The sequence below is a fragment of the Gossypium raimondii genome, chromosome 3, assembly GCF_025698545.1.
Source record: "Gossypium raimondii isolate GPD5lz chromosome 3, ASM2569854v1, whole genome shotgun sequence".
Taxonomy (NCBI): Eukaryota; Viridiplantae; Streptophyta; class Magnoliopsida; order Malvales; family Malvaceae; genus Gossypium; species Gossypium raimondii.
This window is the reverse complement of record NC_068567.1, coordinates 24941636-24966651: the sequence shown is the minus strand read 5'-3', so window position 1 is coordinate 24966651 and position 25016 is coordinate 24941636. Positions and strand designations below refer to the sequence as shown.

At 32.7% G+C, this 25016-nt stretch overlaps 1 protein-coding gene and 1 pseudogene across 1 annotated transcript; both read left to right on the top strand.

Moving 5' to 3' along the window:
* Positions 1 to 7175: 7175 nt before the first annotated feature.
* On the top strand, positions 7176 to 9208 carry LOC105793925 (mannan endo-1,4-beta-mannosidase 6). The gene is made up of 6 exons (XM_052628222.1): positions 7176 to 7366; positions 7428 to 7707; positions 7790 to 7984; positions 8069 to 8191; positions 8337 to 8548; positions 8631 to 9208. The coding sequence occupies exons 1-6, from the start codon at positions 7191 to 7193 to the stop codon at positions 9061 to 9063; spliced, it is 1419 nt and encodes a 472-aa protein (XP_052484182.1). The 5' UTR covers positions 7176 to 7190; the 3' UTR covers positions 9064 to 9208.
* Positions 9209 to 20344: 11136 nt separating this feature from the next.
* LOC128039927 (ATP synthase subunit beta, chloroplastic-like) lies at positions 20345 to 23286 on the top strand (annotated as a pseudogene).
* Positions 23287 to 25016: the final 1730 nt, after the last annotated feature.

Here is a 25016-nt window from a genome sequence, read left to right as displayed (position 1 = left end):
GAGGAGGCATGTTTTTCCCCAACCTGATATATGCATCATCTCCGACAATGGACTTGAAATACTGGCCTCAATTGAATGGAAAGGAAGCCTTTGGGACCGTACACACCACATGTGTTGTCTAAGACATGTTATGGTGAACTACCATAGACAACACAATTCTACAACTCAACGTGCATAAGTGATCAACATGGGTATCTATTCTCCGCTATTTCAATTTTTTCATATTTAATCGAGCCATACAAGTTAGGACATTATGGATTAACTATTCACTTTTCTCGATAGGGTACGAGCTCGTCAAATGCTGTTTCTATGAAATGTTGGAAAATTTATGAGCAATTAACAATGATGGGGCGGGGTACCTCTCCAACATACCATTTGACCAGAGGACACAATTGTATGACGGTGGTCTACGATATGGGCACTTGACAACAAACCTGGCAGAATGTATCAATTTTGTATTGAAGGGAAAACATCATTTTCCGATAACCTGAGTTGTCGAAGAAACATATTTTCATTTGGTTAAACTTTTTCCAAAGCAAGCAAAGAAATATGTTGAAAAGATGCAGGGCGACCATGTTTGGAGTGAGTATGTATTGAAATAAATTAGGAAGGCTACAACATGAGCGAACTGTATGCATCCAATGTGTCACTCGCTCAAAGACCTATTGTTTCGGAGTTCGACAAACTGGACCAAGCGAACTGTATAAATTAGGTCTACATGTCATTATTATTATTAACATTTACCAATAAATTTATCAAGAAAGGCCTCCTTAAATCCTTTTATATCAATCGCTTACTTAATGTTCCAATAAAACATTTTATATTTCCTTTATGTATTAGCAAAACCATCATTTGTAACAATTTCTTAGTATTAAAATTCTTCAATTATTTTCCTCCTCCTCCTCTCCATCCCTCATCCTTTATGTTTATTTATATATTTATATAAATCTTTGACTCTTAACATATCATGCTGAGGTGTGACATTAATTAAGGTTTCTCTAATCTCACACATATTCTTATGAGAGTTGTCCATTGAGTGGCAGTCACTAAAATATTTATATCTCGACCTACAAGATTCAAAATTAAGTTCTGATTTTTTTTCTTGAAACTAGACTCGATGAAGTTTCTACTATAAAATTTTTAGAATTTTTATTTAAGCCAATTGATACAGTTTATTCTTTAAATCTTCCTCTGTTCCATTGCTAGACAGCACTGAACCTTCTTCACTAAAACTCTATTATCTTTTAGGAAAAGTCTCGTATTAAGATATTGTTTGTTTCCCTTTAAAATAGACTCATTAAGATTTTATCCATATAAATTTCATCTCCTAAATATTGTTTTACAATTTATAATGAGTTTTCAAATTTAGAACAAGGAAACCCAAAATCATTTTGACCTTGTGTCAGATAAATTATTATATCTCACAATCTACAATTTATTGCTTATACCGTTTCTTCTATGTGAAACTAGGTTGAATACTCTTTAATTTCATATTTTATTTAACCTCTAATTTGAACTCTACAAGTTTTGGCGAATTTTCAAAGTGAAACCACTGCAGCCATCCACAACTGTTTGGTGCTAATATTTACATTTTCAAGATTCTTTGCATTAATTTTCATTTAGTCACACATTACCATTATACTTTTAATTACCATTCAATTTAATCCTTATATCTCACTTATTAGCAACATGTAGCTTTAAAAATAACTTCTCTTATTTCAATTATAAATTTCACCACTTTTACAATTTAATCATTACTATAATAAGAATTCATCATCTAATATAATATCACTATAAAATTATTTTGTAATTAATTCACTAACACTCAAAATTTCATTTTAAACTTTCTAGCACAGACAATATTTCTCACACACAAACTTTTGTACACTTTAAAATCTAATCATTTTCCTACTACTTCATTGTACTAATTTAAATTCATAAATATTATTTGCACATTCACAATTAATTAAATCAATTTAGTATACTCTATACTTGGTTTAAGTTAAATTAAATAGAAATATTGAAGTACTTACCTCAATTGCTTGTATTCTTTACAATCCCTTATTTTCTCTCTCTTCTAAGACAACCATGGATGCTAATCTTGTGAAATTGTACTACTCTTTTCTATTAATTTCATCCACCACTTAGGGAGGAATTTTGAAGGTTGGAGCTCAATTGGTTAAGAAATAATAAAAAAGGACTAAATTGAAAGAAAAAAGACCTTAAGTTAATAGCATGGAGGGTAACGTGAGAACCATGGGTGATAGGCTAATTTATAGCCCTTTTCCCTTCATTTCTCTTAATTTCTCTAGACTTTTCTATATAAAAATCTAATTAAAATATCTTTTAAATTAATTATTTACACTTTGACCCTCCAATCATGTTTTGGCACCAATTTTAATCCTTAATCATTAAGTCTCCATAATTATCTTCTCCAATAATTACTATTTTTACCCCTTCACTTTTTTACAATTCCATGGATGATTCATCTTTTCTTTTGGTAAATTTCCTCCTCTAGTCCCTCCTCCTTTTTCCTGTAATTCCATTTAATCATTTTAACTTTAAATTTTCTCATTTTAGCCCCAATACTTTTCACTCTATTATAATTTAGTCCATACCCCAGATTTATTTCTCTTAATATGCATATTTTTCTTGTTGCTTTCAATACTTGTCTTTAATGTCTCATAACACTAATAATTCTTATTTTCTAGCTTTCTCAAATTTTGACTAGTTTGTCATTTATTTGTCAGTGTTCCGAACTCTGAAAATTTTGGGATGTTACAGACTTGGAAGTGGCGGTGCATGGAATATTGAATAATATTGATCAGGGTGTTGAAGCTTCAATCATGGAAGATGATAGCTCTACTTTGGGACTGTCATTAGATGAGGATAGCAATGGGAATGACATGGCTACATGTTAATTCTATTTTCACAAGTATGGATTCTATTAAAATTCTTAATTTTATGGATACAAGAATTTTTGTATGGGATTGTCAAGGAATTGGTCATCCTCAGTTCTATTATTTTGTGTTTGAATATAAGGGGGAGTTCAAGCCTGATATTCTATGTTTCTATGAAACTTGAATCAGTGGATCTCGGGCAGATGGGATTATATCTAGAATTGGATTACCTAAGTCGTTTCGAGTTGAAGAAAATGGATTTGCTAGAGGGATATGAATTTTATGGAGTGAGTCTATTTTAGTGGACATTTTGGATTGTCATCCGCAAGTGGTGTACTTGAGGGTTCATGATGGCAATGTCGTGGCAAATCTTTTTTATGTTATGTTGTTTATGCAAGTCCGCGATCATCTTCGAGACGTACTCTATGGTTTGTGTTGAACTTATTTGCTGTCTCGATTGATGAGCCGTGGATTGTTGCTGGCGATTTTAACTCTATTTTAGATGGATTTGAACGTCTAGGGGGTACGGAGAATGTGCATCATGCTTGCAAATGGTTCCAGTCCTTTTTGTTCCATAATAGGCTACGTGATTTAGTTCTAGTGGGTCGCAATTTACTTAGAGTAGAGGTAATTTATCTTAGAGATTGGATAGGGTGGTGTGTAACTCAGGTTGGGATTCTTTTGCACCAAATTGTGTGGTACGTAACCTTCATCGTCTCAAGTCAGACCACAAACCACTAAATGTCACTTTTCCCGGACTGCATTAGAGGACGGCAACCTTTCTGTTTCTTAGCTAATTGGCTACTTCATCCTGAATTTAAGACATTGGTAAGGGAGAATTAGAGTAATAATGAAGGGGTGAGTACAACGCTGAAGTAGTTTCAGAGAGTTGTTGAGATTTGGAATAAAAGGGTTTTTGGTAACATTTTCGCTCGTAAGCGGAAGCTAATGGATGAGTTGATTCGAGTTTAGAACATTCTTGAACATAAATTTTCAGCAAGACTGCGAGAGCGTGAGCTGGAACTACGTAAGGAGATTGATGAAGTCTTGATGCATGAGGAATTATTGTGGTTTCAAAAGTCTAGATCAGAATGGTTTACAAATGGAGATTGAAACACAAGATACTTTCATAGTCGAACTTCGACGAGAAGGCGTAAAAATAGAATTGAGGGCCTTATAACGGAAAGGGGTGAGTGGTACTTTGATGAAGAAGGTGTATGATAGATTAAGGTGAGATTTTGTGGAAGATACGTTGTCAGATGCTAGCTTTCCTCCTTTGTTGGTTTCAGTGGTTTTACACGGTGTATCTTCTAGTTCGCTTCAGGTGCTCTAGACTGGAGAGGTAACAGAAGCTTTCATACCTTCGCGGGGGATTAGGCAAGGAGATCCATTATCACCCTATTTATTTGTGCTCTGTATGGAGAGGTTAGGTCATCTTATTGAAGGAATTGTTGTTCAAGGGAGTTGGTTACTGTTGTTTTTGTCAAGAAAAGGCTCGACATTATCTCACCTCTTTTTTGGGAACGATCTCATACCATTTTGTGAAGTGAATAGGGAGTAAGCAACACAACTTAGTAATATTCTTGATATATTCTGTCATTCTTCTGGCCAAAAAGTTAATAGAGGCAAGTTATAGGTTTTTTTCTCTCCTAACACTCCAAAGGCTATGGATTTTGATATATGCAATGATATAGGGTTTGTGAGGGTGGAGGAGTTTTGTTTTTATCTTGGTATGTCGATGATTCACAAGTGAGTGACGACCAGTACCTTTGAGTTCATTGTCAACAAGGTCCGGAACAAGCTAAACGGGTGGGATGCGAAGAGGCTATAATTGGCAGGCTGAATAACTCTGGTAAGGTCTGTGTTGCTTGCTATCACCAACTATTTCATGTCTACTGTTTGGGTTCTTTTATCGGTGTGTAATGAAATAGAAAAGCTTGCACGAAGTTTCATTTGGGGTTCCAAGCCAAATGCAAGAATGCTGACGTTGGTGCCTTGGGAGGACTGTTGTAAACCGTTGGTTGGGGTGGTCTAGGCCTACGAAGGTTAGCTAACCAGAATAGGATTTTTTTTACTAAAGCTAGGCTTCCAGTTGTTAACCAATAGGGAAGCTATGTGGGTCCAACTAATACAAAACAAGTACAATATTCATGGGACATTTCCGGATAATTTTAAGAGGAGTAACTGTTCTTTCATTTGGCGATCATTGGAGAAGGTTTAGCATTATGTTGTAGGCAATGTTTTTTGGTTTATAGAGGACGATCGTTTCACAAATTTTTGGAACGATGTTTGGATTCGTCAAGTTGCCCCCCTTGGAATTTCTTTTGCAGTGTTGGTTAGTGCGATGATACGATTCGTGTTTGTGATATGGTTGATGTTAGTGGTGGTTGGGATTGGTTTAGGTTAAGGAGACTTGTACCTGATCACATTTTAGAGTTTATTATTGTTGTACTGCCACTATTTGCTGATGCGGGGCCTGATCGGTTATCTTGGAAGTGGTTGACTAAGGATTCTTTCTCTAGTTTTGAAACCTATAGAAATATGCACCATTTTGAAGATGATAGGTCATCTAATATTTGGAAGCTGATTTGGAATGCTAAGACATTGCAAAGGGTCAGGGTATTTGTTTAGTTATTGTGGTTGAATAGGTTGCTGAGGAATGAGGAGTGGACAATGAGACATATGTCTAACGAAAGTCATTGCCAAGATGTGGCAATATGTTGGAATCTAGGGTACAAACAGTACAAGATTGTCCCTCATCTATAGTGGTTTGGAAATCAGTGGTTCCTACCCATTTGCATAGTCTTTTCTTTTCTACGCCATTCAATGAGTGGTTGGTTTGGAATTTACATGATGTAGGGCATTTGAGTAGAGAACATGTTGATTGGCAAACTCTGTTTTCAATTTTATGTTGGTTACTGTAGAAGAATCGCAATCGTTATGTTTTCTCTTATGAAAATTTTAGTGTGTAGTATGTGTTGGATATAGGGTTGTCATGGGCAACGGATTATGATACATCCAGGTCATTTGTGTTACAGCCAAGTCCTATGCTGACAACGCCTCACTGGTCCCCATTGGAGAGTGGATGGTTCAAACTTAACACTGATGGGGCAGTGTCATTGTCTAATCAGGAGGCAACAATCAGAGGTGCTTTCAGAGATGTAGATGCGAACTGGGTATGTGATTTTTCTATGTAGAAGTGAGAGTGTGCTATAGGGTTTGCGTGTTGCATGGGAGAAATGATTTCTATTAGCTGATAAAATGAGCTTTCATAGTTATTAAGAGGTGTGATTTTTTGTAATTTCTTTATGTTGTTCTTTTCTACAAAAAAACAAGTGATATATTTTAATTAACTAATGTTTCTTTGCATTAATTGCAAGAAACAATAAACTAAAAACTTTAATACGTAAATTTATTTGCAAAGCATATAACATTTGAAAAAAATAAAATGTCAATAATGGCAAGAAAAGAGAGAAAAATAAAACATATAGATTTTACGTGGAAACCCTTTCGAAAAAAAACCACGGGTAGAGGAGAAGAAAATTCACTATGTCGAATTCGAATGAATACAATGAGTATAGACTACGTCTATTTATAGGTTTAGAAAAGTAATACAGCAAAGTTGAAACCCCTTATTCAAATCAATATCAAATAGAGAGGAAGGAAACTTCTATATGGATTCTTCTTGTGCAGCCTCTATTTTATTTTACTAACAATTTGGTCACAATTCTAACAACATTAAAAAATAGTATAATTTAAATTATGAATTTATAAAAAATTATAATAAGATTATAAATACAAAGGAATACACGTATATTATGTGATCCCAGATTTTGCTAACCTAACCTGCAAATGCGATCACCACTGCTCATTTATTTCTTCTCCTTTTCTTCACTTTATAGAGACATTTTTTCTCTCTCACACAGTTTCGCAGCAGAAGCCAATTGAAGACCCCCTTTTTTTGCTTTATACTGTAACTGTAAGTCCAAGTTTCATTAATGAAGCACAGTAGTGATTGCTTGCACCCCACGAAATGTAATGATGATATTCGCATCTCAACTAAAACTTGTCGGACTCTGAACACTAAAGTCTGAAAGCCCACTTCAAAAACTTAACTAGGAGCCTTGCCCTATAATATCTGTATTTCAAAGGAAAGGCAATGGTTGAAATGGCAGACCGATTTTTTCTTAGCGTCAAAGCTAGAGAGATCATTCTCTCTTCCATACTCTTCTTGTTTATCAATTTCAGACATCCACTAAGGATAACGTATAAATATGTTGTCCTCGGAATATGCAAAAATGCAGTGTTTTGGGGTCAGTTTTCAGTGCCATGGATACTTGCAAGAGATGCTTCCTTCTTTCATTGGCCTTTCTCATGGTTTTCTTTGAAAAATTGGGGACCAATGTTGTCTTTGGTTTTAATGGGAATTACAAGCACCATTCACCACATTTTAGCACAAGTCAAGGGTAAGCAATCACATGAGCATACACTTGTAATACAATTCTAATGTGATGTATTCATTGTCAGGATATATGATATGGAAGACGTGGAAGATGATGGCTGGCAAATGGTGGAGACAAAGGGGAATCAATTTATTGTTAATAGTCAACCTTTCTATGTCAATGGATTCAATACCTACTGGCTGATGGTAATGGCAGCGGATCAATCTACAAGAGGAAAGGTCTCTGAAGTGTTCCAACAAGCATCTTCAGTAGGACTAACTGTTTGCCGGACTTGGGCTTTTAACGATGGCCAGTGGCGAGCTCTTCAAAAGTCACCATCCGTTTACGATGAGGAAGTTTTCAAGGTACTAATTTCACTCTCAATTGACTTTAGATTAGTGGCATATGGAATTCATCAGAAGCTACATAATGTTACATGTAGTGCAGGCCTTGGATTTTGTGGTGAGTGAAGCAAAGAAGTACAAGATTAGGCTTATGCTGTCTTTGGTTAATAACTGGGATGCATATGGTGGTAAGCCACAATATGTAAAGTGGGGGAAGGCTGCCGGCCTCAACTTGACTTCGGACGACGAATTCTTCTCTCATCCAACTCTTAGAAGTTACTACAAGGCCCACGTTAAGGTAACTTCTTTTCAATTATATGTTACGGTTTTGCTTGTTGGAAGGGTTTTGACATTTCTCTGCTAATGTTTTCCTGGCATGTAGGCAGTGGTAAATAGAGTAAATACATTTACCAACATAACTTACAAGGATGACCCTACAATTTTCGCTTGGGAACTGATGAACGAACCACGATGTACCTCAGATCCCTCTGGGGATACTCTGCAGGTTCGGTTTTCTTTGGAAAACTAGTGACAAATCAAATTAGCTAATTTGGATATGATATGATCATATATATATATATGTATGTACTCTCAATTACCATAACCGCATCCTGAGGCAACTATATTCTACTATTGCCGTTATCTTCTAGTCATGGATAGCAGAAATGGCAGTGTACGTTAAGAGCCTTGATGCAAAGCATTTGGTTGAAATTGGAGTTGAAGGATTTTATGGTCCCTCAGCACCTGCACGAGCACAGTTTAACCCGAATTCGTATGCAACTCAAGTTGGGACCGACTTCATACGGAACCATCAGACTCTCGGAGTTGATTTTGCTTCTGTTCACATTTATGCGGATTCCTGGTAAAAGCTATCTCATTTGTCTGTTCTTCATATCATGTGTATGACAACAACTTAAATGGATGATTTGGTGAATTTTTCGAAGGATTTCACAAACAATTTCTGATGCTCATCTCCAATTCACAACAACATGGATGGAAGCTCATATAGAAGATGCTGAGAAATATCTAGGAATGCCTGTAATCTTCGCTGAGTTTGGTGTATCCTCAAAGGACCCCGGCTACAACTCATCGTTCCGAGATGCTCTTATTAGCACCGTGTACAAGACAGTGTTGAACTCGACAAAGAAAGGAGGGAGTGGGGCTGGGAGTCTCTTGTGGCAGCTGTTTCCCGAGGGGATGGACAACATGGACGATGGCTACGCGATCGTCCTTGCAAAGTCTCCTTCGACATTGAACCTTATATCCCTTCATTCCTCAAAACTCGCAATATTTAACTCCATGTGTTCTTGGAAATGCCATTGGGGTTGCAAGAAGAAAAATGCTTTGGAAACAATCATCTACCATGATGATTTGTAGAAGCTGCCAACATCATCATATCTTTAATGGAGGTTACTATATATAACAGACAGCTGTTATTATTATACATGCAAATTTTAAAAACAAATAAGATGTTTATCTACGGTCCCCCACGACTGTTATAAAGCATTTCTTTCTCTTGGCATATTGGATACCATCTTCCATTAAAAATGCATTGCAGATTTCAAACAATTAAAATATTCATTTGGGCCAAAGCATATATACTAATTCCTTTATTTTGTTTGGATTCAGACCATGACATTACTTCATTTCTTTATCCAAAGCTAATTTTAAGATTTATATTAGTCAAGGTTTAACTCACTGGTTGTTTTTTCAAAATAAATTCAATATTAAATAAGTGATTTTAAGTTAACCTTTTCAAATATTAAACAAAATACTTATATAATTTAATTTATTTAAATTAACCTTTTTCAAATTTAAATTGAATAAATTCAATAGATAAAATATTTATATTAAAAAATTAGATGAATATAAATTTTAAAAAGTTAATTTTTCCAGATAAATTAAAACTTTCAAATATTTTTAGAAGTTAATTTATTTAGGGTAACTTTTCAAATACTATTAAAATATTTATATAAATTAATTTCTTTTAATTAACTTTTCAAATTTAAATTAAATAAGTTCAATGAACAAAATATTTTATATTAAAGAAGTTAATTGGATAAATATTGAATTGAAAAAATAATTTTTCCATTCAATTTAAATTAAATAAATTTTTATTTCAAATTTAAATTTACTTTTTAAAATATTTTTATAAGTTAATTTATCTACCGTAACTTTTTAAAATATTAGATAAAATATTTATATAAATAAATTTATTTAAATTAAGTTTTTGCAAATTTACATTACATAAATTTAAAGGATAAAATATTTTATATTAAAAATAAATTAGATAAATATAAATACAAAACTAAAAAAATAATATATCCATTCAATTTAAATTAAGTTTTCAAATATTTTTATAAATTGATTTATTTAAATTAAGTGAATTTTTATAAGTTAATTTTTATTATAAAATTTTCAAATATTAAATAAAATATTTATATAATTTCACTTATTTAAATTAAAATTTTCAAATTTAAATTAAATAAATTTAATGGATAAAATATTTTATATTAAAAAGTTAATTAGATAAGTATAAAATTAAAATTTTAAATTATCCATTCAATTTAAATTAAATAAATTCTTATTTTTTAATTATATATTATCCTTAACTAAATTCTCGCACTCTCAAATTTCTCTCTATATAATCCTGTTGAGCCAAGCTATTTGATGTTTTTTAATAAAAATTATTTTAAACAAAATTGAGCAAAAAAATTATTTCAAATTATATCTAAAATGAAAATTTGTTGAACTTATATTTAGAAAATCTTTTAAGGCCAAGTTAGTGAAACAAAATTTTTAAACATTTTTTCAAATAAGTTAAAAATTCTCCAGGGCAAAAAGTATCGATTTAATATCGGTACTTTTTGTCAAGTATCGATAAATTTAGTTGAGTATCGATAGATTCACAGTTTTATTGATACCTTTTTTGGTATCGATCCAAAATGACATCCTGTCTTTCAAATTATTTATCAAGTATCGATACGATATTGAAAAATTTCTTCAAGTATCGATAATGGTACACTTTTATCAATACCTTTTTCGGTTTCAATACGAAATTAGTGCTCTAACTTTCAAAGTTTTTATCAAGTATTGATACGGTATCAATACCTTCTATTTGGTATCGATAAAATTCCCTTGGTATCGATATTGATGGCTTAAACAATCACTAAATTGGGCATTAAATGTTAATAGTATAGATACTTGTAGAAAAAGTATTGATACCTGTTATTATAGGTGACATTAATGCACTAGTTATTTCATCCCGACGACTCTATTCAATTTCTCAACAACCACAACGGTTGGAAATCATTTAGAGGATATAAATACCAGCTTCCAAATGCTCTACAACAAGAGAGATTATTCAATCTCAAAGTTCAGCAACCTTTGTGCTTAAATTTTCATACTTTTCTTGAACAGACTTGTGAGCTTTCATTGTTATTCATTTAGCCCAAGTGTTTTCTTGTTTCATTTGTGCTCAATTGGAAAACAATTCAATATTGTAAGGATTAACTCTTAGTTTGCTTATTTGTTTCATTCTTTAAGAAGGTTATATCTTAAGGTTTGAGTAGAAACTTTAAAGAGTTGTAATGTTAAACATTGTACGTTAATCAAATTAATGAATTTGGGGAAATCCTTAGTTGTGGAAAGCTAAGGTAGTGGAGTAAGCAATTGGGGTCGAACCATTCTAAATCATTGTGTTCAATTGTTCTATCTTTTCTTTCAAGCTTCCACAATTTTTTAAAAGTCAACCCACCCCTCTCTTAGTGATTTTGAATTGATTAATTTAGCTAACAACTCCCAAATCCATTTTCCCTTGGAGATAATTAGTTTCTGTCAAATTTTTTCTAAAAAAAAAACCCAAAACCAAATATTAATCCCTAATAAACACTTCAAAAATCTTATGAAATTATTAAAAACCCTCAATTTTGCTACATTTTTCCTTAAATATTTAAAATACACTTCAATTACTATTCATTTTTTTAGCATAATTAAAACCCAACAACCATACAAACAAAAAATAGAAAAAAAGAAGAAGAGAAGAGTAGATATACTCGTATCTAGTTGTCAAAACTTTGGAAGCTTTTAAGGCATTTGATGGCGACATGAACAGTGCAAAGACAACCGCCGACAAAAGGAGCAACATACTAGAAAATCAAATCGAAGTAATTTGGAGTGTTATTCAACCAGAGAAAACCACTAGCGGTGGTGGCAAAGGGTTGGTCTAAAGTTATCTTAGAGTTTTCCCCATTCTTTTTTCTTTTTTAAGGTAAAAAAAAGAAGGGTTTTAATTATAAGAATATAATGGGTTTTTTTACCTAAATAATATAAAAAAATTAATTGCTGAAATGGGATTGCATGACCATTATTTACAAGGATAGGCAGAAGCAACAGTGAACCCACGGTGTTGCCTCAGCAATCGGCAGCAGCAACCTCCCCTGCCACCCATCATTTCCTTCATGATTAGATTTAATATATATATTTTTGGTGCCACCTGATCAATCGGCGGCACCGATATATATTTGCTTAGAAAAATATGAAGTACATTTATATTGTTAGATGAAAAATATATATATTTTAATGGTGTTGCCGACATGTTAGGCAGCACCAAAATAAATTAATTTATAATTTTTTAACATTTAAAAAATAGAAAAAAAGGTTCAAGAAATTGGATTTACCGCTAAACCCGTGACTGATCGACCGTGTCGATGGTAGGCCGTCAAGTCGGTGTCAATTGACAGCACGACAGTATCAACCTGACGGCCTACCATCGGTGTGACCGGTCAATCACGAATTCGACGGTAAATCAGGTTTCCGTCACTTTTTTTTTGTTTTAAAAATTATATGTATATATATATATTAAAATTTTCATTATAAAACGGGGTGGGTTTGGTCCCCCATCCCCCACACAAACATTCTGTTAAAAAAAGCGTTAAGGTTGTCTCGTCCCTAGCCACAGTTGAAATAAAAAAGGAAGGAAGGTCCCCTGCCGAAAAGAAAGGTATTTTAAAATTTTTTAATATTAGAATTATTTATATTTTAGATTTTTAATATTAAAATTTTTTTAACAATCATTATTATTAGTTTAGATTTGTGTTAAAAGTTTATTTATTGATATATTATTTGATAAGATTAGTATTAAGGTATGTTAACTTTGAAAATTATTAGAATTGTGTATGTTTATTTTAGTAGATTATTAGAATTGTGTATTAAGATGGTTTTGGTAGTACATGTTTTTAATGATAAATTCTATAGTTTTAAATATAGCATTGATCATTATTGAAATTAATATTAAGATTAGTTTGACTAGTGTATTTTTTTATATTGAAATTCAAATTTGTATATTTTAAGATATAACATTGAACATTATAAGTTTATTTGAATAATTAGATTTGTGTTGAAAATAATATTAAGATACTTTTATTTATATAAAATATATATAAAAAGTTAATTACGAAAATGGGCTTCAAAAACATAATTGTTATTATTTTTATATTGTTTATTTGTTAAGTCGATGATTAAAATTTTAATTGTTTGTACAGATATTGAAATGAGTTCTATAATTATAATAGACGATCACACAGCAAAGATGATTCATGTGCCGGTAAAAAATGTTCTATTTTTTATTCACAAGTATATACATAAAGTTGCATGTAATTTTTTATTTAATTGGAAGATCTTAACTAATGTCGTAATTTAATGTTATTAGGATGCGTACCATGTGTTGAGGTCGCGTGGCCATGGTCTGAGCTATCGGCCAAACAAATGGATTATGCCCTAACTAGATGCCGCGGGATTTGGATCAGCAGCATTAATCCGTGTGTTTGAGTTGAAGGCCGACTTAATATCGGCATTGGTTGAGCGGTGGCGCCCAGAAACGCACACATTTCATTTGCCATGTGGGGAATGCACTATCACATTGGAGGATGTCGCACTACAATTAGGGCTCCCTATAGATAGTGATGCGATAACCGATTCAAGCAAAGTAGTAGAACTTGCGGCGCTCTGCTATGACTTGCTTGGACGCTCTCTTGGCAACATTGTATGTGAGCTTTGTCGGGGAACAAAACGCAAGATATAGGCGGGTGTCTAGTACTACTACAATCCTAAGTGCTATACAAGATTTCATTTTTGGCATAAGTGGGTCACCAAGTACATGTGTTCACACTTGTGAATAAGTAAAATAAAAATTGAAACTTGGATCAAAATTTTTTTATGAAAATATGTTCTTACGGGTTTGCTTTAATTTTTTAGATGGTATACTTGTCTGAATATCAGGAAGTCAGAAACACTCATTGTTTACCGACAGATGATCGAGGCAAACGCCGAGAACAAAAGACTCAGTAAAAAAACCCAACAGATGATCGAGACACACGCCAAGAACACAACACTCATTGTAAATAATTGTCATGCAATCCCATTTTAGTGATTAATCTTTTTATATTATTTTGATAAAAAAACCCGAATATAACCCAATTTGACCCATTTGGACCCGAATTGGTCGATCCATAGAGACACAAGTAGACGAGAGCCCTTCAAGACTTGGTCAATGTCAACAATTTGCCAACAACCTGTTTTGAGCTTCATTTCAAGCTGACGGTCTTTAGTTTTAGAGTAAAATTTCTTTTCTTTTCTTTTTCTTTTTAATATAGTTAATGTTAGATGTAATGATATTTTGGTAACAACCTGATTTGGGCTTTATTTCAAGCCTATAATCTTCGGCTTTTGAGTAAAATTTCATTTAAAAAAATGTAATTTACTTAATTCAAGTATCCGTGTATACACATGAGAATAATATTTTCAAAATCAATATGTTTTCAAAAGTTTTTTTTCAAGTTTTATAAGTTTAGTTTTTTTAAATATTAAATATAAATACAATAATATTTTAAATAAAAAATTCAAAGAATCTTATAAAATTCATTACTATATGTTATAGCTAAAAAATTTAAATTTTAAATAATATGTTTTCGTCTGCTTTGCGGCACGTTTTCGTTTTCCTTTGTGGCATGCTTATATTTTTTTTGTCTTTTTCGTCATCTTTTTTTGTTGTCTTAGGTTTTCTTTGTTGGAAAATATCGGTTTAAAAATAGTTTTTTTACATAGCGGAATATTAAAATTTTGAAAACAGATCCAATTTGTGATATTTATTGAAATAAACCTTAACCAAATTCGTACATGTGTTTTTGGCTTAGCGGACGTTCATTGTTCTTGGCTTTGAACCAAACAATTTTCTCTACTATTCTCGTACCATGAACTGCTTCGAGTGTGGGCTCGAACCAATTGAATCGAAACACAAAAATAAAAAAAATCTCTCATTTTAGGGTGAAAACAAAAATTCTATCTTTTTAATAGAAACCGACAAAATTGTTATTACGAAAAAATATATGTAATAGTTGAGAATAAATTCTCTCTATTTTTCAGTAGAATAATAGTCTTTCAAAGTTATGCTCATAACTCTATCGGTGCCATCTATTTATAGGAAGAGAAGGTAGAACCCTTGTTGAGTTGTAGTGATTTATTTCAAATAGAAAAACATCCTATTTAGAATAGGACTAGGGTGGACGACACACCCTAGTATTCCTACTAAGGTTGCCGCCGCTTTATGTCCATGAGGGGTTTTTGGATCTCTCTCATATCGTATCCAATTACGAGTACTTCCTAGGCTGTTTTGACTCAATACTCTGTAATGTAATCTAACTCGATTCAATTTTTCTATTTCCCAAAACAAACTTTCATATTTACATATAAAACAATTTTATCATCCCTATTTTCATTTTCATTTTTATTTCCATTTCCATTTTTGGAAACCTACATTCATTTGCAAATGATTATATTTCTCCGTTTCGGAGAAAACCATAATTATTCCTGAATGTTTCCCAATCTTTTTTTCTTATTCATTCCATTCATTTCTATTCAAACACGTAATTCATTTCTAATTTTAACAAGCTAGTGGAGGGACCAATTAGACATATGTAGTTGAGGCTCAAATTATTTATAATTAAGTTCCGACTTTTCGCTTATTAATTATAACTCATTTAGTTATGAAGTCATTCTACTATAGTATCGTGACTGAGCTCTCTCTAATGACATTTACGAAAGCAACTACTCAGTATTCGTTTAATGACCTTGTCATAAACGTGTTACCCTCATAGGATATCCTTGATCTCTTTGAGATAATATTGTTCTCCCAATATGATCCTATTTTATCACATGGTAAACATTACATTTTTTTTCATAAAAAGTCAATCACTATCGAATAGTGATCAAGTCATCCATCACAAAGACAGACGACCCATAACCACTTTTACTTTTCATCAATCATGTAATCCCAATGAGAGGATATCATTTACTCATGTTTTGAGCTATGAATTCCAGTTTTGTGAATGACATTACATACTATAGAAGTCGTACACCTAACGCACTAGCTTTCAATTCCTTATCTATTTGAACTCAGGCTTTTAATTACATCAAAGTGTACGAGTCACACATACATAGCCTGTCATCCACTCAGGATTTAGGTATGTGGAACAACGGAAATGTGCAAGTGTACACAATCGTTAACAAGTAATAAAGTGACAAGTAAATGTTGAGTTATCGTACCCATAAGGACTCTGAAAGAAAAATATTTATAAAATGTAAATCAAACACTTTGGTGATGGGAGAAATATGTTGTTTTGACGAATTGATTTGAAAACTAAAATTAACTAAGTAATAAAATAATAAGTACAAATTCTAATGTACGATTTCAAAAGATGAGTTTTAATCAATATGACATAATTGTGTTAGATCAATTACATTCCTTAACTTAGAATTACTAAACCTATGTTTATGTTGTTACAGATATTTTCACAACAAATTGGTAATTTGTTAACTACGCACATACATACTTGCTAAATTAACCAATCTTTTGAACATTTCTCAATGCCAATTCAAACAATTAATCAATATTCATAAGCACATATAAGATTAAATGAGGTAACAATATATTTTTATATTGAAATAGCTTAATCACAATAATCTTGCATGTTATGCAAGGCTAATGTATCGTTTAATACATTGCTAATTTAACCTTCACTACCTTAAAAGATTAAACATGCACTAATTAAATATTTTGTCAATTAATTACAATTTCAATACGCTTAATAATTAATTCATTTGTTACATTATATTTTATAATGCAAGTATAACATAAGCACTGTTTTATTTAATTGAACAACTTACAAAGGCCTATAACAACACAAACATGATTTTAATAATTTAAGTGGATGAATGCAATCAATCCAACACGAATTAAATTTAATTCATTTTAATTTTAACAAGAACAAAAACACAAAAATTATTCATATTCATAATCACAACATAAAGAAGAAAATTAAAGACAAGGGAACTAGGAAGCAAATCCAGTATTTCTCTGAAGCTAGACTAGTGCGCTCCTCTTCTTCTCTGCTCGTTCTGTTGAACCGAGGCCTCCACGGACAACTGAATGCTTCTATTCCAAGGTGGTTGAAAAGCTCTTTTTCAAGAGGGAAATTGGCAAGGGAATGAAACAAAGGGGAATGGGAAAAACAAAGAAGGGAATAGAAGAGAGAAAGCAAGTGAAAAAGAGAGATATGTATGAATGAATAGTGTGTTGAATGAAGTAGCAAAATGGGGTATTTATAGGTAGGAGTGAATGCTAAAAATAGAAAATAATTAGCATCCATGCACTCTCCTTGGTCGGCCACAAAAAGGAGCAAGTTTGAATAATTCAAACTTTGCTAAATTTAGCTTGGGACAAATATTCGAAGGCACAAAAAGTGAAGGGGTTTGAATGAAGTTTAAGGAAACTTTGATGGCTGTTTTGCAAGTAATTAAATCAGATAAATAAGCTGATTGAGTCAGCTTATTGGGACGATTTTGGGCTGCCAATTTGCTTGTTGGATTAGTCTTCAATGCTTAGCACACTAGGCCACTTTTTCCTTCAGGCTTTATCTTAATTTTTAACCCAATTTAAGTTGGATAAATATTAAATATAAAGTGTATAAAATGATCATCATTTGGACCATCCTTGGCTGGGAAAATATTTAGCCTTGCTCTTGGTTCACTTGATGCAAAAATTTCTCCAACGATTCAAGCCTTTCGAGGTGTCTGCCGAGCCAATTTTCACCTTTTGTGCAAAACTGTAAAAAGTAAACCAATAATTAAAATTCAATATGTTAATAATTTAAGTGAAAATTAATTATTTTATAATTAAAGTATGAATTTTGACAAAATTTACTACGAAACTGCATGAATTAGAGCTCAAAAGGTGTTGAAAAAGTCTATATATTTTTGTGTTTCTAGTAGGCTACACTATGAATAACACAAGTGAATAAATCCATAAACGGATTCAACATCTATTCTTCTTGGGTCCTGTCCGATGCACTGTTAGTCCAGTCAGTCACATCTATATCTCTATCTTGTGGGAGTCATTCCCTCCGATGCCCAAGACAAGACATCTCCCCAATTTGACTTGATAGATGACATATTAGTCTTTTAATCAGTTTGCTCATTTCCGATTAGACTAATGAAATGTTTAGGTTCGTCTACTAATACAAGTTGTCTTTCTGTACTACGATTGAACCACATAATACCGCTTAGTATTAGTTAAACATTTAGACAACCAATGAGCAATATTTGCTTCCATTTTGCTTTTAGTGCAAAAAATATGTGAGGACAATTATACAAAGTATATTAATGCAATCGATGAATTTGTTTTATGAACCAATCTGTTTAAAAAAATTACAAGTTTACGAACGAATATACTGCACCCAGGGCAACAGATCTAACAGTCTCCCACTTGCCTTAGTGAAATAGATGAGTCATATTCTACATTCCAATGCTCTCCATGTGTTTCTCAAAACTCCTACCTAGTAGATTCTTGGTAAACGGGTTCACAAGTTTGTCCTCAGATGCTACCTTAACTACATCCAGGTTTCTGTCTACAACTGCATCAATTATGATATGATACTTTTAATCAATATGTTTCGTCCTCTTGTGGTTTTTCATCTCATTGGTATTAACTATTGTTGCACTATTGTCACAATACAGTGTGATAGCTTTTTCCATACTAAGAATTACTTCAAGATCAGTGAGGAACTTTTGAAGTCATACTGTTTTTTTGGTAGCCTTCGAATCAGCCACATATTTGGCCTCCATAGTGGAGTCACCAGCACAAGTCTGCTTTACACTTCTTGGAAGGCCCCGAAAATAAGTCTAGTAGTTTCGGGTAAGTTTATCAGGTTCTGAGTGAAAATTGGTAATTAATCGGGTTAATTAGCAATTTATATTCTTAATTAGTTAACTTAATTTCATCTAAAACCAATAAATAATATTCCAAAAATAAAAATATTTTAGAAAAATTAATTTTATAGTTTTAAATAATTTTGAGTAAAAATAATTATTTAGAGTTAAATTAGAATTTAAAAATAATTTAAATGGGGGTTTCATTGGGTGATTTAAAATATTAATTAAATAGGACTAATTTGAAAAACAAGAGAAATGTGTAAAAGGGTTTATAGCAAATAAACCATATTTTTGGAATTTTGGAGGGAAATGAGCAAATTGTAAAATAAGGGAAAAGGGAGAGTGGCCTAATGGTAAATTCCCCAAAACTTGAAAATTAGGTGGGGTTTTCAGTTTTAAAAACTCTGTAACTACCTCACTTTTCACTCATTTTTCACCCGAATTGAGAGCTTTTTCTCTTTTTTTTTTTTGCTTGTTTTCATAAACCAAATATCAAAGAATAGATCTAAACCTTTTCTCTCCCAAAATTCTCTCTAAAATCTCTCAAAATAATTTTCAAAGTTGGGCAAAAAGTCATCCGAATTTCTTTAAGCATTTTGATTCAAGCTTCCAAATCAATTATTTGAGTTTAATTGAAGGTAATCCTCATCTCTAAAATTGTTTCTAAGTTGATTTCAATTATTATTTGTTAATTAAAGTGATTATAATGGATTTTCAACTTTAATTTCTTCTTTCTTAAACTTGAGGATCAACAATAGTGGATCTTTAATTTTGAGTGTGAATCCAAATATTAAAGGATGTCTAAGCTCAAAATAGGTCTTATAAGAGGTTTTAATCTTAAACCAAAAGATCAAACATGTTTGATGGATCAATTTTGAGAAATTCAAATTTGATCAAGAACATGGATAATTTTTCCAGAAAATTATGAAATGGAATAAATGATGAAATTAACACTTAGGATACATGTTATTGGACAAGGAATGAAGATTAGAAGTGGTTTGAGGTGTTGAAAAGGGAGTTTAGTTGTGGAATTCCATATTTCAGCTTAGTTGTGCAACATTGGTAAGGTAGTTTAGAGCAATGATTTAGATTCGTATACTTTATCAAATTTCGTGTTTCTTATTGCTATTGTTAGTTTGTAATGCCTACTTTGTCTCTGTTAAAGCTTCACATCGAGAGGAGGAAAGTGAAAATCAGAATTGAAGCTCAAACTTGCTTGTTTGAACACATTTTTGCTTAAAGATTTAAGTGTAGAGGTGGGTGATATTAAGGGAAATTCGGTAAATTGGCATGATTATGTGTTATTAAAGGTTTAATTGGTGTTATTAATGACTTAATTGCATATTGGATGGTTGGATTTCCAAAAATAGGTTTTATTTTATAAAAGAGCAGAATGGCAATTGGTTTGGTAAGTTGTGTATTATGCTTTTAGCATGATTAAATTGTATGGAATAAATTGATATTATGAGCATGAATTGCTGATTTATTAAACATTTGATAAAGGTGTTGTAATTGGCATATGAATATTGGGAAAATGATATTTGCTATGCTTAATTTTATTGATGTTAAAATTGCTTAGCAACATGATCTTACTTGCATTTTAACATCCTAAATTAAATGATTAAACAATAGATTTTATGCCTTGTATGTATGATTATATTGGAAACATTGCATGGTGGATCCATTGTATATAGTTAGCATGCCATAGGATTTGTGAGTACTCACCATTATTTGTGATATTTTGAGCATATGGCTCTTAGTGGACTGATTTGTTTAGAGTAGATAAGGGAGTGGTGAGCTTGAGTCTCCACTCATTGAGTTATTTGAGGCACTATAAGGGAGTGTGTGGCTTCGACTACTCAATTCAGAGAACTGTATTTGATTTGTGGGAGTTCAGAGATCTATTTATCCAATGTATTGATTACACGTTTACTTATTTCCATGGATGTATTATGCCAATATAATTGATTGATTATGCTAATATAATTGAATGTTTATGTGTTAAAAGATGATTTTACATGCCATGGAAAAATTGATTCTTAATTCTTGAAATAGCATGTGATGTTATGGTAAAATGTTAACATGTTGTGACTAAAAATTTAATGCTTAATTGATTTGATTTTTGCATGATTGGGTGCAAATTACTTGATGTTTTTACTATCATCCACTGAGCTTTTTAAGCTCGCACCCTCACGTTTTGTGCAGAGAATTTCCAAGCATAAGTAGTCGAGAAGAGAGTGCAAGGGCGATCCAGGAATAAGGCTCAGTAGTGGCTTAAGAAGTTTACTTTAGAGACTATATATGGACATTGTGATGCTTTTGGGACTAGTGTTGTTTTACTTGTAATGGACACTGGATATTAAATTTTAGACTTTAATTTTGGTGATTTTATAATTGCTTTAATACATGATTTTATGTCTAATTGATGTTTGATCTATGGTATGTTTATGAGTGTTCGTATGGTGGTTGATAACACGGTGTATGAAGCATGTATTTTATACTAACAATGTTCAATTGAAGCTTACCATGGAGTGGATTGCTTGTGACTAGGGTATGTAGCTTGTGTGAATTAATTGGTGCTTGCTAAGCATGTAATTAGGTATTAAATTTTGATTAATTGTTGCATATTTGTTGTAAATAAGTTAAATTGGAGATGTGTGAATGTTTATGGTAATTAATTGTAGCTATTTCAAGTTTAATGGGTATGTAAAATCGGGTAATTAAAACTAATTTTTGAAAAAATAGGTGCAGTGTTCTGCACACGGGCTGGGGACATGGTCGTGTGGGTTTTTGGGGGGGTTTTGATTTTTGGTTTTTGTAATCTGGTATTCTAATTTGCTTAATTTATAATTTAGTCTTAAAACTTGATTAGATTAATTGAAGCATTTAATTATAAGGAAACTTGGTAATATTTTAGGATTAGACTTGCAACTGTTAATATTTGATAGAAACACTCTTAATTTTTAATTTGGAAAATTTACTAAAAGTTTGTAAAAGTTACGATTTAGTCCAAAATAATAAAACTTGAATTAGACATAGCAAATGAACTCAAATTAAGCTGAAATTTTTAGGGTTTGCATAATTTGACTAAAAGAAGGTCGGTAACTATTTAGAAATAAAATCGGGATAGTTTAACATTAGGTGGTAAAATGACCAAAATACTATTAGGTTTAAATACTTAGAAAAATTTTAAAAAAATGGTTCACAAATTACTTCTGCATTAATAAATGATAATTAATTAGTCATAAATGAGTTGTTATAAGGTTGGGGTGTGCTTCAGGTGGTCGTTAGTTGGAGAGTCACTTCAGTGGCTAATGTAATGCTTCGAATTCGAGCCAGTCTGTCCCGGTTGGGTTTGGGGTGTCACACTTCTCCACACAATGGACCCACACAAAATTATCTATTTTTGAAACAAGAATTAAAGTAGTCGATCTTTTAGCTCCTTATCGTCGTGGAGGAAAAATTAGACTATTTGGGGGGCTAGGGTAGGTAAATTTGTACTCATTATGGAATTGGTCAACAACATTGCCAAAGCTCATGGGGGTGTATCCATATTTGGCGGAGTAGGTGAATGGACTCGTGAAGGAAATGATCTTTACATGGAAATGAAAGAATCTGGAGTAATTAATGAACAAAATCTTGTAGAATCAAAAGTGGCTTTAGTCTACGGTCAAATGAATGAACCGCTAGGAGCTCATATGAGAGTTGGATTGATTGCCCTAACTATGGCAGAATATTTCTAAGATGTTAATGAACAAGACGTACTTCTATTTATAGACAATATCCTCTGTTTTATCCAACTGGAATCCGAAGTATTTGCCTTATTGGGTAGAATGCCTTCCGCTGTGGGTTATCAACCCACCTTTAGTACCGAAATGGGTACTTTACAAGAAAGAATTACTTTAACAAGGAGGGATCCATAACTTCTATTCAATCAGTTTATATACATGCGGATGTTTTGACCGACCCTGCCCCTGCCACAACATTTGCGCATCTAGATGCTACTATTGTACTATCAAGAGGATTAGCTGCCAAAGGTATTTATCCAACGGTAGATCCTTTAGACTCAACGTCCACTATGCTCCAACGTCAAATCGTAGGTGAAGAACATTATGAAACTACACAAAGGGTTCAGAAAACCTTACAACATTACAAAGAACTTCAGGACATTATAGTTATCCTTAAGTTGGACGAATTGTCCGAAGAGGATTGCTTAACCGTAGCAAGAGCGCAAAAATTGAGCTTTTCTTATCACAACCTTTTTTCGTAGAGGAAGTATTTACCGATTCCCCGGGGAAATATGTTGGTCTAGCAGAAACAATTAAAGCTTTTAAATTAATCATTTTCATTTCATTTTTATTAATTTAATAAATTTAATGAATATAAAAATTAATAAAATAGAAAATTCAAAAATATAGGGCTATACGGACTCGAACCGTAGACCTTCTTGGTAAAACAGATCGAACTGATTATCATCAAAATGATTCATCCATATCTTAGGCCGTGTGGGCATTCGAAATGGGATCACATGGCCATGTCCCAGCCTGTATTCAACCTAGTGTAACTCACTGACTTGGGTCACACGGCCAACCACACGCCCGTCTGCCAGGCCGTGTGATGCTACTGACTTGATTTCTAAAGAAGTATCAGGGGACACACGGCCATGTCACCTGGTTGTGTGTCACACACGGCTGAGACACACGCTCGTGTCTCTGCCCGTGTAGACAAAAATAGGCCATTTTCCAAGCCATATTCCTCACCCACATTGGTACCAACCTATACACATCAAATTGTATATAACCATGGCATAAATAGGCACTCAAAACAAACCAATATCAAGTTTATAACATGTACTTTCCACATATATGACACGATATCCATCAACACATCCCTTGACCATTTTAAAACATACCAATCACACTTCCAAAATATACCTAAATGGTCAAACTCATATGTGAGACATTGAGCCTAACTTATCATGCATACTCATCTCAATCCCAATGATTTAGTGCCAAACATAATTTCACAAGCAAGGCATTCATATAGCAACTATACACCACATATCGAAAGGCCATTTATACATATTTACATAACTAAACATATATCATTTTCAAGCCTAATTAAATGGCTAAAACACATCAAAACATATAGGCAACATTAGCCAAAACACCTATACATGCCATTTAACCCAAAATATAAAGTCCAAAGCACCAAAATAAGAGTTTGATAGTGTGACGCGATCTCCAACAACTTCCAAACCGAACGAGCTTCTGAATCACTATAAAACACAAAAATTAAAACAGAGTAAGTAATTAAGCTTAGTAAGTTCGTATGACTAATAAATAATACTTACCAAATCATCCATAATTTAGGTAAACAAAAATAAAAGTATAGATGCAACTTAATTTGTTTTCCCAAAGCCTATCACATAATGACAATCATGTTAGCCATATATTTATATATATGAAATATAAATCACTTCTCGTATTTCACATAAATACTTGTACTACTTCGAATTGAACTCATGTAACCTCAAATCATCACTGTGCCCATTGAACCATTTGGAATACTATCGGATACTCGGGTATCTCGCACACTAAGTGCCAATACATGGTCGAAACCACCTCTATCTCATATCTCATATAGGCGCTCACTCTCGAGCCATCACTGGGTCTGCTCAGACAAGTTGTGAGTCAATACATAGCTACATGGTGTTGCTCACACAAGCTGTAAACTAACCGCAACACATGCCAAAAACTCAGCCATCGGTAGGATGTACGAGACCAGCACCCAAAACACGATAACCCCTAATGACATGTCATTTGTATCCTATCTATTCCTAAGGTTCAATCGGGATCCAATCCACAAGTCGTCGAATCTTCGTTGAGTATTTCTGTAGAGTCATATCATTACAATTATAATAATAAAGAATTTAAAACACATATAATGTAATGCTTATTAACATACGAACTTACCTCGAATTATTACGGAGAAAATCGACTGATCAGTCCACTACTTTATCTTTCCCCCGATCTAATTTAGAACGTGGCTTTTCTTGATATACA